This window comes from Canis lupus, chromosome 12, assembly GCF_011100685.1.
Source record: "Canis lupus familiaris isolate Mischka breed German Shepherd chromosome 12, alternate assembly UU_Cfam_GSD_1.0, whole genome shotgun sequence".
NCBI lineage: Eukaryota > Metazoa > Chordata > Mammalia > Carnivora > Canidae > Canis > Canis lupus.
Window position 1 is genome coordinate 48,399,666 of NC_049233.1, and position 18,834 is coordinate 48,418,499.

The following is an 18,834-nucleotide window of genomic DNA, read 5'->3' on the forward strand; positions in this document are numbered from 1 at the left end:
GACCCAGCAATTGCACTGCTGGGAATTTACCCCAAAGATACAGATGCAATGAAACGCCGGGACACCTGCACCCCGATGTTTATAGCAGCAATGTCCACAATAGCCAAACTGTGGAAGGAGCTTCGGTGTCCACTGAAAGATGAGTGGATAAAGAAGATGTGGTCTATGTATACAATGGAATATTACTCAGCCATTAGAAATGACAAATACCCACCATTTGCTTAACTTGGATGGAACTGGATGGTATTATGCTGAGTGAAGTAAGTCAATCAGAGAAGGACAAACAGTGTATATTCTCATTCATTTGGGGAATATAAATAATAGTGAAAGGGAATAGAAGGGAAGGGAGAAGATGTGTGGGAAATATCAGAAAGGGAGACAGAACATGAAGACTCCTAACTCTGGGAAACGACCTAGGAGTGGTGGAAGGGGAGGAGGGCGGGTGGTGGGGGTGAATGGGTGACGGGCACTGAGAGGGGCACTTGATGGGATGAGCACTGGGTGTTATTCTGTATGTTGGCAAATTGAACACCAATAAAAAATAAATTTATAATAAATAAATAATACAGACATACAGACATACATACTGAAAACTACCAAGAATGGGGCAAAACAATAAGTACAGCAGCATTTCACTACAAGTTCACTAAGCTCCCAGAGACCCTACTTGTAAAATGACAAATTCTTGATAATTGTCACTATTACACTCAAATATAGATAGAAACAAACTCAGTAGTTATTCTTGTCCTCTTTTTTCTCTCTTCTGATTATAGTAATAGAAATAGCACAATACTCTTTGTGCCTGAAGAAAGATTCCTGAACTCCACAATGAATTGAAGAAATAACCTGCACATTACTGGAATAATATTGGTTCCCAATTAGCTAAAGAAAACATTCACTAAAAGCCTTTCTTAAAGGACAAAACCCAAGGACTCTAACAAAAGACCCCATACCTAGGCTTAGTTTTTCCCAAATGATCTCCCCACCACAAAGTCTCCCCTTGCCTACAGCTGCTGTCGTTACTCTAGGTTACAGAAAAGTACGTAAAAATAAAATACCTAAGCTTAAAACTTAGTTAAGAAAATACCCTTGGGTACTGTTGCTATGATTTTAAAATGGTGCAACCATTATGAAAAGTAGCATGGCAGTTCCCTCAAAAAATTAAAAATAACACCTCCATATGATCCAGCAATCTCACCTCTGGGTATATATCCCAAAGAATTGAAAGCAGGGTTTTGAAGAGGTATTTGCGTACCCACGCTTATAATATCATTATTCCAATAGCTAACAGGTGGGAGCAACCCAAATATCCATTAACACACAAATGGATACATAAATGCGGCATACAAAGATAGCAAAATGCTATTCAGCCTTGAAAAGAAAAGAAATTTATCACATACTGCAATAAGAATAAACCTTGAAGACATTACGTTAAGTAAAATAAGCCAGTCACAAAAAGATAAATCCTATATGATTTCACTTATATGAGGTATCTAAAGTAGTTAAAATCACAGAAATAGAAAGTAGAATAATGGTTCTCACAGGCCTATGGGTAATGAAGAGCTATTTAATGGGAACACAGTTGTAGTCTTACAAGATAATGTTCTGGAGAACTGTTGAACAATAACATGCATAGAGTTAACACTACTGGACTGTATCCCTAAAAATGGTTAAGATAGTAAATTTTATGTTATGTGGTTTTACCACAACTATAAATTTAAAAAAAAAATTTAATAAAATCCAGTCAAGAAGGAAAAACATATTTCCTCTTCTAACCAAACTGGAGAATCAGGAACTAGATTTACCATCCTGCCTGAAACAATCAAAGATGTCGACAAAATAGAGGACACAATCATTTTCAAGACACTAAACATCCAACAACAAAGGACAGTAATCTCTAGGAGACAGTAAATAAGGTATATGAGCCCTACAATTTTCCCAACTTCTAGCCCAAGAGGTTTTCAGGCTTCAGTGCAGGCAGGGGGATCCCAGGTAAAGCCCAATAGTCTCCCTGAGTATGTATGTATGTATGTATGTATGAATGAATGAATGAATGAATGAATGAATGAATGAATAACAGGTTGTCTGGGGAGACCAACAGGACTAGAGTTCTCAGGGTAGAGAGAGAGAGAGAGAGATATGCCCAGATAAAGAACTACAAGATATCCTCAAGTCAGACTTCCATGAATGTTCAGCAGAGTATACATGTGAAAAGGACCACACAAAGCTGGGAATAATGTCTCTGCCTACCAGACAGATTAATTCACAGGGTATTGAGTACTCAGAAGGAACTTGTCTCAGCAGAGAATAATTATCCCTGCTCTAGTCCACCTAACAAATCTTAAAAGCAAGACTCAAAAAGTATAAACCAGTACCAAGTAAATTAACTACATACCAGAATTAAGCACAGGAATATCAGGCTCCCAAAAAGGTAAAATTCAAAATTTTGGGCATCTAGTCAAAAATTAACAGGTATGCAAAGAGGTAAAGAAAAAAAAAAAAAAAAAACCTATAAAGAAGAGAAAAATCAATCAAAAATCACCCCAAAACTGAGAAAGATGTCAAAATTAGCAGGCAAGAAAACTAAGGCAGATGATTATAACAGTATTCCATATATTCCAAAAAGTTAAGTAAAGACATAGAAGATATAAAAAAGACTCAAAGGGCAGCCTGGGTGGCTCAGCAGTTTAGCGCCACCTTCAGTCCAGGGTGTGATCCTGCAGACCTGGGATCAAGTCCCACGTAGGGCTCCTGGCATGGAGTCCACTTCTCCCTCTGCCTGTGTCTCTGCCTCTCTCTTTCTGTCTCTTGTGAATAAATAAATAAAATCTTTAAAAAAAAGACTCAAAATGAATTTTCAGAGGTGAAAACTACAATGCCTGAAGTAAAAATATTATGGATGGAAAAATACCATGCAATTTAGACACTACAAAAGAAGAGATTAGTGAACTTACAGATACAGCAACAGAAACTACCCAAAATTGAAATAGAAAGATAAAAGTTGTTTTTAATGAAAACAGCATTAATAATCAAATCTTCAGACAGGTAAAGAGTAGAAATAATAGCAAAAAAAAATTACTTTTAAGGAAAATTGTAAACCTGGGATGCCTGGCTAACTCAGTGGTTGAGCATCTGCCTTCAGCTCAGGTCATGATCCCGGGGTCTTGGGATCGAGTCTCGCATCAGGTTCCTACTGGAAGCCTGCTTCTCCCTCTGCCTATGTCTCTACCTCTCTCTCCTGTCTCTCAAAAATAAATAAATAAAATCTTAAGGAAAAAAAATAAAAAAGAAAAACTTGTAAACCCATAGATAAAAGATGCTCAATAAACCCTAAACTAAAAAAAAAAACTAAGGAAAACTGCAAGATACAGCAATTTTATATTGCTCAAGAAATCATTAGAAATTGCTCCGTTGTCTTTTGATATTAAATATTGCTGTGGAGAAACCTGCAACTTAAGACCTGCATTATGAGCCCCACAAAAAAACAAACAACAACAACAACAAAAAAAACCCTCACGTTTGACTTTCCTATCCTCTGTACTTTCCTATATTCCATTATCTTTTTTGTAGTCCCCAGGTATCCACCCTTCTCTACCTATCCATCCAATATTTCCTGAGCCCAGGCTATGTTATTAGACATAGCTCCAAATACTGGAGAAATTAAGCATACAGTCTCTACCTTCAAAACAGAGCCCCAGAAAGAGAAGAAACTACATAGTAGCTAGACTAGGTCCAGCGAAAAGTACTGGAGAAATTAAGCATACAGTCTCTACCTTCAAAACAGAGCCCCAAAAGAGAAGAAAATACACAGTAGCTAGACTAGGTCCAGCGAAAAGTTCTAGTTTAATGAAAGGCTGCTATATAGATAGAGTGACCATGCAGCTGTCTAAATCAGAATACTTGAAAGATTTCCTATTAATAACTATACCAAGACAGCAGAGGTAACCTACACTATTTCAGCCAAATAAGGATATATAGTATAGACTTAACTAGGAGTAGTTATTTCTACTTGAAGAGTAAGAGAAAGGTTTGATAATAAGACATTGTGATCCATTCCTTAAATCCTGAAAGGTACAAGTGGGTATTTCCTAGCAGGATGGTGAATGAGCCAAATAGTATTACAAAGGCATGAAAAATGATGGTTTTAGGTAAATTGTCCAAAGCTCAGTATAGATGGAGCTTATAGTTCGAGGGTTCACAATCAAAGACAATGCTAAAGACATATGGGCATGGCCCAGATATAAAGAATATTATGTTCAGTAGTTTGGGTTTCATGCTATGGGCAATGGAGAACCAATGAAGGGTTTTAATTAACTGTTCTCTGGAAACCTGCAGACCTTCAAAGTTCATCTCAAAGGTAACCCATTCCTCAAAATCCTTTCAAGGCCCACTTACTTCTAATTATCATTGTCCACCTAGGTGATGAAACATTCTGGAATTAGATAGTAGTAATGGTTGCACAATCTTGTGTATATACTAAAGACTGCTAAATTATACAGCTTAGAAAGGTGAATTTTATAGCATGTCAATTATGTTTCAATTCTTAAACATAAAACTAAATATTTTTAAATCCTAAAATCAGTTCTTCAAAATGAAGGGAAATGATGGAACCCTAGATACACAGCATATATTAAATGTCAGCTATATATATATTAATTATATACATTCTGAAAATATAGGCACAACAAAATGACGGAAAGAAAATACAAAATGTTAAAATGTAACCTCTTCTTGACAGTTTAATTTTTCTACTTTATGATGTACAGACTTTCTAAAATTTTAGCAATGAATATGCATATTCCTTTACAAAAAACATTAACAGTTGAAAAGGCATGCCATTTTTTCCAAGATTCTTGCTATTAACTTTGGTGACTAACTGCTATATTCTCCTCTTAACCTCAATATAAAATCAACTGAATTTCACTGATTGTTTCAAATGAATTAATGCCATATTTCTAAACTCCTATTTTCCACATTTTGTGGGTCAAAGAACATAATTTAGAGAGCAAAACAAAAACTTCAATGTTCACATCTGACAGCCAGACAATTAGGTAGTTTGAGTTATTCTTGGATTTGGAATTTTACAAAAACAATTTGCAAATGAAAATGTAGAAGAAACAGGAAACTACAGAGGACTGTTTTAATTAACTAACTGGAAAAACAGATATGGCAACTATAATTCTGGTCCAAGTAAATTGACATCATGAATCATATTGCTATTTTAAAACTTCGCAAGAGTCTATTATGCAGCTTTCATTTGTCCAAGTTTGGGGTGAAAATAAATAGTATTGCTCAGTTAAATCTGCAGATGGTTAAACATCTAATTTTTAAGCATTATTTCCTACCTGGAATGCCCTCAGCCCATGTCCAACAAAAAATCTCTTTCTAAAGAAATCTTTCCATATCTAATGCTAATTCCTCTATAAAACTTCTTTCATTCCAAACTAGATGTAATTTATTTCTTCTCTAAACCACCACTAGACTTTTTTTAAAAACCAATCATCAAGTTATTGTTTTATTTGAAGGTCTCCTCCATCACTACCAATTTTTCTCCACCCTATCAAATGAAGTATAATGTCTCAAGGGTGAGGCCTTGTTTTCAACCCTCTGCATTCTTGGCACAGCAACCTGAACATGAAAAGCATTCAAAAAAATATTAGTTCAATGATAAACTATACTAAACCGTGGCAAATGCTTTAACTTAAGAGTCCTTTTCTTCCTTTTATTTTATTGATTACAATGCTAAAAAATTATATCTTAAATGAAGTTAACAAAAACAGAATGTTCTTCTTGTTCCCATGAAGGCACTGCCAGATCTGCCACACTGGCTGTGCAGTTTACAAACAGCACAACTCCAGGGGTGCCAGTCACACTAACTACAGAATTGAGAATAGCACACCCTGGAGATGTGCAGTGGACAACACTTCCAACCGTACATAATGGCTCTGTCAATCACAGGGTGTGTGTGTGTGTGTGCGTGTGTGTGTGTGTGCTGCACATACATGTTCCAAATGTTTATGTATATATAGTGTCATTACAAACTGACATTTTACTACAGCCCCACAGAGTACTCTCTTTGTTTTGTGACTATATTTACTCTGCTCAGTCTCTGCCACTCCATCCAACCATACTACCTTCTTTTCTTCTTTTCTAATCTTTAGTACCTGGTTCATAGTCAAACTCTCAACCTGAACTCCTACCATCACTCATTAAGAATCACCTAATGTTTTCCTTGATGTTACTTCCATTGCTCTTCTTCACACAACCTCAAACTTTCATCTTCCCTAGGTCACATCCTGAATCTTCTCATCACCCCAAACTATATCTCAGGAATTACTAATTTAAACATCTTATTCTCCCATCAGTCTTCCATCTACTGGTTTGCACACTCCAATATCTATCTAGCTGGTAAATAAAAACAATGTACATGGGATGGGGCCAAAAGCATTCAGGACACTTGGAAAATGATATTCCCTCTGTTAAACAAATAAGTATGTATTTTATGCATGTGATTTTCATTAGGATCATTGTACCATTGATAATTTAAGTAATCATTCACAAGCCACTCCGTATCATCCCAACAGCGAATAAAAGCCAGAAATAGAGGAGCAAATTTCATCTGGATTAAAACAACAAAGGATTCTCATACAAATTCCAGAGAATTATTGGCCACATATAATTCAGTCTGGCTCATGAAAAAAGTTAACATTGAAGAAAGGTTAGAAATCTTAAAAATATAAGTAGTATCCCTGTAGAAAGGAGACCTGAAGTTGTGAGAAGTTATAATAAAGATGTAGAGTCCCTTTCCCTCCAGAGAAAGGCAGTGAATGTGTGGCAAAGGGATAAACCATTCAACCAAATACAGCAAAGGGAAAGATGAACACTCTGAAGACAAGCCTACCAGAGATTGTAGAGAAAAGTATAAGCTTATTGTTTTATAGATTTGCACATTAAGTACAGACTAACCTCTTAATCAAATAGCCCATTCACCCAAAAGCTAAAGAGAGCAAAATCTAAGTGGCAAATCAGAACAACCAGGAGACTGGGTGCACTTAAACAGCCAAACATTAAACTATATGCTAAAATGAAAGTATTAAAATCAATCTAAAACTATCACTGAAAGACAAAAAAACTAATGGAATGAGAAAACAAATGAAAAAAGAAACAATGATATATAAGGGAATCCACTACACAATAAAAATCATATATCCAATTAAAAAGGAAAAACAGATGAGTTGAATGGTGTTGAGACAACAGTTTAGACATTTGGAAATAAATAAAATCACACCCTTACCTTATTCTTTTTTTCAAAATATATTTCAGATAGATCAAATATTTAAATATACAAATAAAACTAAAATATACTAAAAGAAAATACAGGTATTATAATAATTCTAAAGTAAAATATGAAAAATAGGAAGAAAACTAAGTAAAAATTTCTTAAAATGATATTAAAGCCAAGTATGAAAAACTAAATGTTTATAATTTTACCTACATAAATTTACCTATATAAATTTAAACCTGTGCCACAGAAAACACCAAAAAGCAAAATACATTTTTTTCAAAATATATGTCACAAAGTAATACCCTAACAGGCAAAAACTTCTTACAAATCAGTAAGAAAAAGATGAATATCCAAGAGAAAAACATACAAAGGATCTGAACCAGCAACTCACAAAAGAAATACAGTAATTCACAAAGAAGTGACAAAATGTTAAACCTCATTAACAATCCACATAATTAAATATTTACTATGTGTCAGACACTAGTGCCAGTACTTTATAAACTATCCAACTTAATCTTCAAAATAGCATCAAAATCTAAGTATTGTTCCTAGCCTCCCTTCACTCAGATGAAAAAACTGAATAAATTACTTAAATCTCTTATATAACAACTGATGAAGCCAGTAAGGCACCAACAGATAGACTCAGAGTTCTTAATCACTATGTTACACTGTCCCATAAAAAAGAATTCCTTCCCTCATCAAATTAGAAAATATTCAAAATTTTCAAAACCCAGTGTTTAGGAGTATACAGATCCTTTACATATGGTTGGTAGAAATGTGCATGGGTTCAAACTTTCTGGAAAGAAGGGTGCCAATTATACCTGTCAAATTTATAGTGGGCATGCCCTCATACATAGCATAGTGAACAGGGTAGAGCCTATTACCATCCCCTCCTTAGGAACACTATTCCTCTTGCACTCCCAAGTGGTAGTGCTACCAGTGACTGAGTGGCTTCCATCGGTATGTAACCCTTTGGAGTCCTCCCTGCGACTGACATATGAGTATTAAAGACAAAGTTCTCTTTCTGCTTGCACTACAATGCAACTTGCCTCCCATGTGAAAAAGCCTTCATGAAGAATGAGACCAAACAGACAAGTAAAGCAAAGAAAAAAAACAACAAAACCTTGCCAGTATTCTTTGAGGCCCCAGATCCAGCTTGAAGCAGGTCAAGCTAAAACATTTATTTGTGCCAATTAATTTTCTTTCTTCAGTTACTTTAAGTTGGACTTCAGCTACCCACAATCAAAAGATTCTTAATACACATTATAATCTCACCTCTAAGAAATCTTAGTTATAAAATTGTACAACTATGAAAGGAAAGGGGTATAAGGATATGCATTTAAGTGTCTTACAATAAAAAAAAAAAATCAAAACATGGGATCACTGGGTGCCTCAGGGGTTTGGTGCCTGCCTTAGGTCCAGGGCGTGATCCTGGAGTCCTCGGATCGAGTCCCATGTCAGGCTCCCTGCATGGAGCCTGCTTCACCCTCTGCCCGTGTCTCTGTTTCTCTCTCTCTGTGTATCATGAATAAATAAAATCTTAAAAAAAAAAAAAATCAAAACATCTACCAAAAGAGGACTGGTTAAATAAATTACAAAACTGTTTCTTAAACTTGCCTGATTAGAATCACTTGGGCGCTTCCAAAAGTACAGATAACTCTGACCCCTTGGGAGAGTCTAATTCATTAAGTTGAGGCTGTGTTATTGAGATGATCATATTTTTAAAGAGCATCTGCTACAATTTTCACAGTCAAGATAGTTTGGATACCCCAAATTATGGTGTTAACTTATACAATGGTATACCATTCAGATATTTACGTGAGAAAGAGGTCCAAAACAAATTGCTATTGGGGTGGGGGGGGGGGAGAACAAGTTACAAAACACATGTACCATTTGGTTCTTTTCATGCATATTTCACCAGAGTTCTCATTTTCGACCAAGGAAGAGGTTCCACGATTATTCAGAATCCTACTGGACTATAAGGGATCCCAAAGACCCTAAAGAATCTAAGTTCTGAGTTGCTATTACTAATATGAATGTTACATCCCACAGGAGCAGACATAAGATTGAACACTCTGTCACAGAGAAAAGCCTAGAATAATGTTCATCAAAATGGTCATCAAAGTTACTCCAATGGTAGATCTGGTGATTTTTACCAGCTTTTTCCTAATGTTCTATATTATTTTAATTTGTATTTACAATGAACAAATATTTTCAGAATTGGGATGAAGAAAGCTGTTTATACAGGAGCAAGTTAAAACATTTTTAATCAAGTAATTTTATGAGTATTAAATACAGATTTTCTGAAATAGGAAAACTCATACCAGCTTTTAAAATTCAAATATAAAAGTATAATGGTTGCTTTCAAAGGCATGATTCTCTTTAAACAAGAATTACTAGTCCATGTAGCTGAAGAGTCAAGGGAAAATGTGATAATGTTGCATCAAGTAACTGAAATTCAATTAATATTAAAATAATAAAACAGTCTTTTTCAACAAGCATTATTTTTTCAGTCACAAAGAGCAAAAAAATAAATAAATAAGATTTAACCTTGTTCACTTATTCCCATACCCAAGACAATGATCAAGTGAGAGTGTTTTCTCAAAAAAAAAAAAAAAAAAAACTTCAAAAAACTAGATTATAAGTTTCCTAATGAATTAATAAAAATACACATTTAAGGGCGCCTGTAGTCAATTACGTGTCCAACTCTTGATTTCAGTTCAGATCATGATCTCACGGTTGTGAGGTTGAGCCCCACTTTGGGCTCCGCTCTGGGCACTGGATCCTGCTTAAGATTCTTTCTCTTCCTCTCCCTATGACCCTCCCCACTCTAAAAAAAAACATTCACTTGCAAGAAAAAACAAAAATAGCAGTGTTGGTCTAATTTAAAACAGTAACAACAACAAGGGACTTACCCCATCCAAGAGAGTATTTGATAAATGTATACGGAGATCTTTACGAAATGGAAATTCCAGATTTGAAACATGAAACACTGAATTATCTCTATCAATCATAAAAACTTCATTTGTGCCATCAATCAACATCATATACCTGTAAATGAAACATTAAAAAGATAATTATAACAGTATAATTCAAGTATAGGATCATAAAAAATAAGTTTTTTTCTGAGAGGCGCCTGGGTGGCTCAGTGGTTGAACATCTGCCTTTGGCTCAGGTCGTGATCCTGGGGTCCTGGGATTGAGTCCCACATCGAGCTCCCCACAGGGAGCCTGCTTCTCCCTCTGCCTGGGTCTTTGCCTCTGTGTGTCTCTCATGAATAAATATATAAAGAATCTTTAAAAAAAAAAGTTGGGGGGAGGAGCAAGATGGCGGAAGAGTAGGGTCTCCAAATCACCTGTCTCCACCAAACTACCTAGAAAACCTTCAAATTATCCTGAAAATCTATGAATTCGACCTGAGATTTAAAGAGAGACCAGCTGGAATGCTACAGTGAGAAGAGTTCGCGCATCTATCAAGGCAGGAAGACGGGGAAAAAGAAATAAAGGAACAAAGGCCTCCAAGGGGGAGGGGCCCCGCGAGGAGCCGGGCCGAGGCCGGGGCGAGTGTCCCCAGGACAGGAGAGCCCCGTCCCGGAGACGCAGGAGCTGCACCGACCTTCCCGGGCGGAAAGGGGCTCCAGGGAGGTGGAGCAGAACCCAGGAGGGCGAGGAACCCTCGGGTTCCCTGGGGCAGTAACAGAGCAACTGCGCGCCCAGGAGAGTGCGCCGAGCTCCCTAAGGGCTGCAGCGCGCACGGCGGGACCCGGAGCAGCCAGGAGGGGCTCCGGCGGCGGCTCCGCGGAGGGGGCTGCGCACCCCGGGAGCAGCTCGGAGGGGCTCGGGCAGAGGAAGAGGTTCCGTGCAGAGGGGCTTGCGCGGTTCCAGGAGCAGCTCCGCGGAGGGGGCTGCGCGGCCCGGGAGCGCGAATCCAACAGCGCAGGCCCCGGAGCACAGGGCGCCGGGACACAGCCCAGGATCCGGCCTCCCCCGGGACAGGCAGAGGCCGGGAGGGCCCAGGACGGCGAGGACGCTCCTGCCCCAGCTGAGCAGATCAGCGGCCCCACCCTGGAGCCTCCAGGCCCTGCAGACGGAGTTCCTGCCGGAGCTGAATCCAGGTTTCCAGAGCTGGCCCCGCCACTGGGGCTGTTCCTCCTGCGGCCTCACGGGGTAAACAACCCCCACTGAGCCCTGCACCAGGCAGGGGCACAGCAGCTCCCCCAACTGCTAACACCTGAAAATCAGCACAGCAGGCCCCTCCCCCAGAACACCAGCTAGACTGACAACTTCCAGGAGAAGCCAAGGGACTTAAAGAACACAGAATCAGAAGATACTCCCCCGTGGTTCTTTTTTTGTTTTGTTTTGTTTTGTTTTGCTTTTTGATTTGTTTCCTTCCCCCACCCCCTTTTTTTCTTTCTTGTTCTTTCTCTTTTTCTTTTTTTTTTTTCGTTTTTTTTCTTCCCTTTTTTTTCTCTTTCTCTTTTCTTTCCTTCTTTCTCTCCTCTCTTTTTCTCTTTTTCCCAATACAACTTGCTTTTGGCCACTCTGCACTGAGCAAAATGACTAGAAGGAAAACCTCACCTCAAAAGAAAGAATCAGAAACAGTCCTCTCTCCCACAGAGTTACAAAATCTGGATTACAATTCAATGTCAGAAAGCCAATTCAGAAGCACTATTATACAGCTACTGGTGGCTCTAGAAAAAAGTATAAAGGACTCAAGAGACTTCATGACTGCAGAATTTAGAGCTAATCAGGCAGAAATTAAAAATCAATTGAATGAGATGCAATCCAAACTAGAAGTCCTAACGACGAGGGTTAACGAGGTGGAAGAACAAGTGAGTGACATAGAAGACAAGTTGATAGCAAAGAAGGAAACTGAGGAAAAAAGAGACAAACAAAAGACCATGAAGATAGATTAAGGGAAATACGACAGCCTGAGGAAGAAAAACCTACGTTTAATTGGGGTTCCCGAGGGCGCCGAAAGGGACAGAGGGCCAGAATATGTATTTGAACAAATTCTAGCTGAAAACTTTCCTAATCTGGGAAAGGAAACAGGCATTCAGATCCAGGAAATAGAGAGATCCCCCCTAAAATCAATAAAAACCGTTCAACACCTCGACATTTAATAGTGAAGCTTGCAAATTCCAAAGATAAAGAGAAGATCCTTAAAGCAGCAAGAGACAAGAAATCCCTGACTTTTATGGGGAGGAGTATTAGGGTAACAGCAGACCTCTCCACAGAGACCTGGCAGGCCAGAAAGGGCTGGCAGGATATATTCAGGGTCCTAAATGAGAAGAACATGCAACCAAGAATACTTTATCCAGCAAGGCTCTCATTCAAAATGGAAGGAGAGATAAAGAGCTTCCAAGACAGGCAGCAACTAAAAGAATATGTGACCTCCAAACCAGCTCTGCAAGAAATTTTAAGGGGGACTCTTAAAATTCCCCTTTAAGAAGAAGTTCAGTGGAACAGTCCACAAAAACAAGGACTGAATAGATATCATGATGACACTAAACTCATATCTCTCAATAGTAACTCTGAATGTGAACGGGCTTAATGACCCCATCAAAAGGCACCGGGTTTCAGACTGGATAAAAAAGCAGGACCCATCTATTTGCTGTCTACAAGAGACTCATTTAGACAGAAGGACACCTACAGCCTGAAAATAAAAGGTTGGAGAACCATTTACCATTCGAATGGTCCTCAAAAGAAAGCAGGGGTAGCCATCCTTATATCAGATAAACTAAAATTTACCCCAAAGACTGTAGTGAGAGATGAACAGGGACACTATATCATACTTAAAGGATCTATTCAACAAGAGGACTTAACAATCCTCAATATATATGCTCCGAATGTGGGAGCTGCCAAATATATAAATCAATTATTAACCAAAGTGAAGAAATACTTAGATAATAATACACTTATACTTGGTGACTTCAATCTAGCTCTTTCTATACTCGATAGGTCTTCTAAGCACAACATCTCCAAAGAAACGAGGGCTTTAAATGATACACTGGACCAGATGGATTTCACAGATATCTACAGAACTTTACATCCAAACTCAACTGAATACACATTCTTCTCAAGCGCACATGGAACTTTCTCCAGAATAGACCACATATTGGGTCACAAATCGGGTCTGAACTGATACCAAAAGATTGGGATTGTCCCCTGCATATTCTCGGACCATAATGCCTTGAAATTAGAACTAAATCACAACAAGAAGTTTGGAAGGACCTCAAACACGTGGAGGTTAAGGACCATCCTGCTAAAAGATAAAGGGTCAACCAGGAAATTAAGGAAGAATTAAAAAGATTCATGGAAACTAATGAGAATGAAGATACAACCATTCAAAATCTTTGGGATGCAGCAAAAGCAGTCCTAAGGGGGAAATACATCGCAATACAAGCATCCATTCAAAAACTGGAAAGAACTCAAATACAAAAGCTAACCTTACACATAAAGGAGCTAGAGAAAAAACAGCGAATAGATCCTACACCCAAGAGAAGAAGGGAGTTAATAAAGATTCGAGCAGAACTCAACGAAATCGAGACCAGAAGAACTGTGGAACAGATCAACAGAACCAGGAGTTGGTTCTTTGAAAGAATTAATAAGATAGATAAACCATTAGCCAGCCTTATTAAAAAGAAGAGAGAGAAGACTCAAATTAATAAAATCATGAATCAGAAAGGAGAATGGCCACGATAGTTTGTATTTCCTTCCAACACCAAGGAAATACAAACAATTTTAAGAACATATTATGAACATCTATACGCCAATAACTTAGGCAATCTAGAAGAAATGGACGCATTCCTGGAAAGCCACAAACTACCAAAACTGGAACAGGAAGAAATAGAAAACCTGAACAGGCCAATAACCAGGGAGGAAATTGAAGCAGTCATCAAAAACCTCCCAAGACACAAGAGTCCAGGGCCAGATGGCTTCCCAGGGGAATTTTATCAAACGTTTAAAGAAAAAACCATACCTATTCTCCTAAAGCTGTTTGGAAAGATAGAAAGAGATGGAGTACTTCCAAATTCGTTCTATGAAGCCAGCATCACCTTAATTCCAAAGCCAGACAAAGACCCCACCAAAAAGGAGAATTACAGACCAATATCCCTGATGAACATGGATGCAAAAATTCTCAACAAGATACTGGCCAATAGGATCCAACAGTACATTAAGAAAATTATTCACCATGACCAAGTAGGATATATCCCTGGGACACAAGGCTGGTTCAACACCCGTAAAACAATCAATGTGATTCATCATATCAGCAAGAGAAAAACCAAGAACCATATGATCCTCTCATTGGATGCAGAGAAAGCATTTGACAAAATACAGCATCCATTCCTGATCAAAACTCTTCAGAGTGTAGGGATAGAGGGAACATTCCTCAACATCTTAAAAGCCATCTATGAAAAGCCCACAGCAAATATCATTCTCAAAGGGGAAGCACTAGGAGCCTTTCCCCTAAGATCAGGAACAAGACAGGGGTGTCCACTCTCACCACTGCTGTTCAACATAGTACTGGAAGTCCTAGCCTCAGCAATCAGACAACAAAAAGACATTAAAGGTATTCAAATTGGCAAAGAAGAAGTCAAACTCTCCCTCTTCGCCGATGACATGATACTCTACATAGAAAACCCAAAAGTCTCCACCCCAAGATTGCTAGAACTCATAGAGCAATTTGGTAGCGTGGCAGGATACAAAATCAATGCCCAGAAATCAGTGGCATTTCTATACACTAACAATGAGACTGAAGAAAGAGAAATTAAGGAGTCAATCCCATTTACAATTGCACCCAAAAGCATAAGATACCTAGGAATAAACCTAACCAAAGATGTAAAGGATCTATACCCTCAAAACTATAGAACACTTCTGAAAGAAATTGAGGAAGACACAAAGAGATGGAAAAATATTCCATGCTCATGGATTGGCAGAATTAATATTGTGAAAATGTCAATGTTACCCAGGGCAATATACACGTTTAATGCAATCCCTATCAAAATACCATGGACTTTCTTCAGAGAGTTAGAACAAATTATTTTAAGATTTGTGTGGAATCAGAAAAGACCCCGAATAGCCAGGGGAATTTTAAAAAAGAAAACCATATCTGGGGGCATCACAATGCCAGATTTCAGGTTGTACTACAAAGCTGTGGTCATCAAGACAGTGTGGTACTGGCACAAAAACAGACACATAGATCAGTGGAACAGAATAGAGAATCCAGAAGTGGACCCTGAACTTTATGGGCAACTAATATTCGATAAAGGAGGAAAGACTATCCATTGGAAGAAAGACAGTCTCTTCAATAAATGGTGCTGGGAAAATTGGACATCCACATGCAGAAGAATGAAACTAGACCACTCTCTTTCACCATACACAAAGATAAACTCAAAATGGATGAAAGATCTAAATGTGAGACAAGATTCCATCAAAATCCTAGAGAAGAACACAGGCAACACCCTTTTTGAACTCGGCCATAGTAACTTCTTGCAAGATACATCCACGAAGGCAAAAGAAACAAAAGCAAAAATGAACTATTGGGACTTCATCAAGATAAGAAGCTTTTGCACAGCAAAGGATACAGTCAACAAAACTCAAAGACAACCTACAGAATGGGAGAAGATATTTGCAAATGACATATCAGATAAAGGGCTAGTTTCCAAGATCTATAAAGAACTTATTAAACTCAACACCAAAGAAACAAACAATCCAATCATGAAATGGGCAAAAGACATGAACAGAAATCTCACAGAGGAAGACATAGACATGGCCAACATGCATATGAGAAAATGCTCTGCATCACTTGCCATCAGGAAATACAAATCAAAACTACAATGAGATACCACCTCACACCAGTGAGAATGGGGAAAATTAACAAGGCAGGAAACAACAAATGTTGGAGAGGATGCGGAGAAAAGGGAACCCTCATACACTGTTGGTGGGAATGTGAACTGGTGCAGCCACTCTGGAAAACTGTGTGGAGGTTCCTCAAACAGTTAAAAATAGACCTGCCCTACAACCCAGCAATTGCACTGTTGGGGATTTACCCCAAAGATACAAATGCAATGAAACGCCGGGACACCTGCACCCCGATGTTTATAGCAGCAATGGCCACGATAGCCAAACTGTGGAAGGAGCCTCGGTGTCCAACGAAAGATGAATGGATAAAGAAGATGTGGTTTATGTATACAATGGAATATTACTCAGCTATTAGAAATGACAAATACCCACCATTTGCTTCAACGTGGATGGAACTGGAGGGTATTATGCTGAGTGAAGTAAGTCAGTCGGAGAAGGACAAACATTATATGTTCTCATTCATTTGGGGAATATAAATAATAGTGAAAGGGAATATAAGGGAAGGGAGAAGAAATGTGTGGGAAATATCAGAAAGGGAGACAGAACGTAAAGACTGCTAACTCTGGGAAACGAACTAGGGTGGTAGAAGGGGAGGAGGGCGGGGGGTGGGAGTGAATGGGTGACGGGCACTGGGTGTTATTCTGTATGTTAGTAAATTGAACACCAATAAAAAATAAATTTAAAAAAATAAATAAATAAATAAATAAATAAGTTTTTTTCCTTAGACTTACAATAGTTGCACCGAATAATGTTCGGTTCTGCCAACCCCAACAACTATCATTCAGATTAAAGTACCACAAATAACAAATGCTTTTTAAAAAAAAAACTTTTTTCCTATAAAAACACACACAATTCCTATAAAAAGACACATTTCCTATAAAAACACATGGTATAGAGAAATCAAAGTTTTTTATGGAGACAATGTGACAATGAAGAGCAATCTTATCTTAGGAGAGAATACTCCTCTAATTTTTATTAGATCTTAAACATCGAAAGTTTACAGAACACACATACACTTATATCCAATTATTGCATTTTATTAGCCCAACAACTATAAATCAGTTATTACTCTCTCCAGTTTGCAGTAGGAAAAAAGAGAAAGTAAGTGATCTGTAAATGGCTGGACCTCAAACTATTCAATGCTCTTTCTACTGCACTATCATTAGCAAAATAGCTAACCCCTCTCTTTGAATCAAGATTATGATATAGCCAGATATTATCATTTCAGGTCCAATTCTCATTCATTACTATAAAATTAAATTTTTAAATATATTAAACATTAAACATAAAACATGTTAAACATTCCTAAGAATTTTTATCTGCCCTTATCTTCTCAGAGCCAATCAATTCATGGGGCGATTTATATACTTTTAAAATGCAGCATTCCTCAAGTGGTCAAGTTATCATCATTACTTCCCCATCAGTGGATCATCAAGAATGGAGCTGTATTTCACACCACATGCAAAAAATAAAGTCCAAATGGATTCAAGCTGAGGAAATTACAAATGGATAGGCTATGGCTACCAAATGAATAAATGGCAAGACTAGGGGTGAAAATAAAGATGATATCTAAGTACCAAAATCTTCAAATGAGAGAAAATTGACGGCAATAGAAGTAAGAAAGTTAAAAGACCTAAGACCCAAAAGAACAGAATTTTATTTAAATTGTTCCTGTTAATTGAAAAAGTAGAGGAATAATAGTCTGTCTGCATGTACCACTGCAACTGGAGAATACTGACTAGTCGGCCCAACCTCCTGGTTGTCAGAAAAAAGAAACAATTGAAAGATGTACTTCAATCAAGTAAGGCCAGTGGGTGAAAGAAACATTAAATGAAACATTAAATAAAGAGATGGAAGTTAACATAGCAGAGGTTAATGTAACAGAGGATAATTTGTTTCCCATAAACAAGCAAAGAGCAAACACACATGTTTAGGAGAAGGGAGGAGAAATGGGAGAGCTGATTAAGGTATAAGAAGTGTGTGACAAACAGGTTGAAAAGCAGCAAGGAAGACCAAAAGAGCTTACATCTGGGGGCTAAATTGGAAGCATGCTGCTACTAGTGTTTTCAAAATAATTAGTCCCAGCAGGGCCCTGGAGAGAAGGTGGAGAACTCAAGCCCTTGCTACATATTGAAACAGCTGTAGCCCTAGTAGGTGTAGGTTCTAGAGAGTCAGGTTACACTAGAAAAAATAAAATCAGCCTCAATCAAGAATTACCATGCCCCTGAGAGACTCCTAGACCAGCTGCCAGGTCAACAGGCTGGCAGACAACAGAAATACTTACTTCCTAAAGCACTCCTGCACATGCTTTTCAAAAGCACCAATTCCTGGGGTGCTTGGGTGGCTCAGTTGGTTAAGTATCTGCTTTTGGCTCAGGTCAAAATCGCAGGGTCCTGGGATCAAGCCCTGCACTGGGCAATCTGCTCAGTGGAGAGCCTGCTTTTCCCTCTCCCTCTGCTGCTCCCCTTGCTTGTGTATGTGTGCTCATTCTCTCTCTGTGTCAAATACATAAATAAAATCTTTAAAAAAAAAAAAAAAAAAAAAAAGCTATGCCTTGTGGATAGGGAGAATCTAGATTTCTTGGAAGAAGTTAGCCATCCCCTGGATTGTGTTTCAAAGAAAATTTAAATCAACATAAGGAAAGGTCAAATAAAAAGCAATTGTATCTTTTGTAAAAATGATATT

General features: G+C 38.1%; 1 protein-coding gene across 4 annotated transcripts in view; it reads right to left on the reverse strand.

Moving 5' to 3' along the window:
* Window positions 1-18,834, reverse strand: part of RNGTT (RNA guanylyltransferase and 5'-phosphatase) — a 362,370-nt gene that overhangs the window by 239,641 nt on the left and 103,895 nt on the right. For all 4 annotated transcript variants that reach the window (XR_005368010.1, XM_038554709.1, XM_038554708.1 and 1 more), the window contains exon 9: window positions 10,201-10,336. Coding sequence is in view for 3 of the 4 variants with exons in the window: in XM_038554709.1 (XP_038410637.1) it covers window positions 10,201-10,336 (136 nt within the window). In the remaining variant the exon portion in view is untranslated. The remainder of the gene's footprint in view (window positions 1-10,200; window positions 10,337-18,834) is intronic.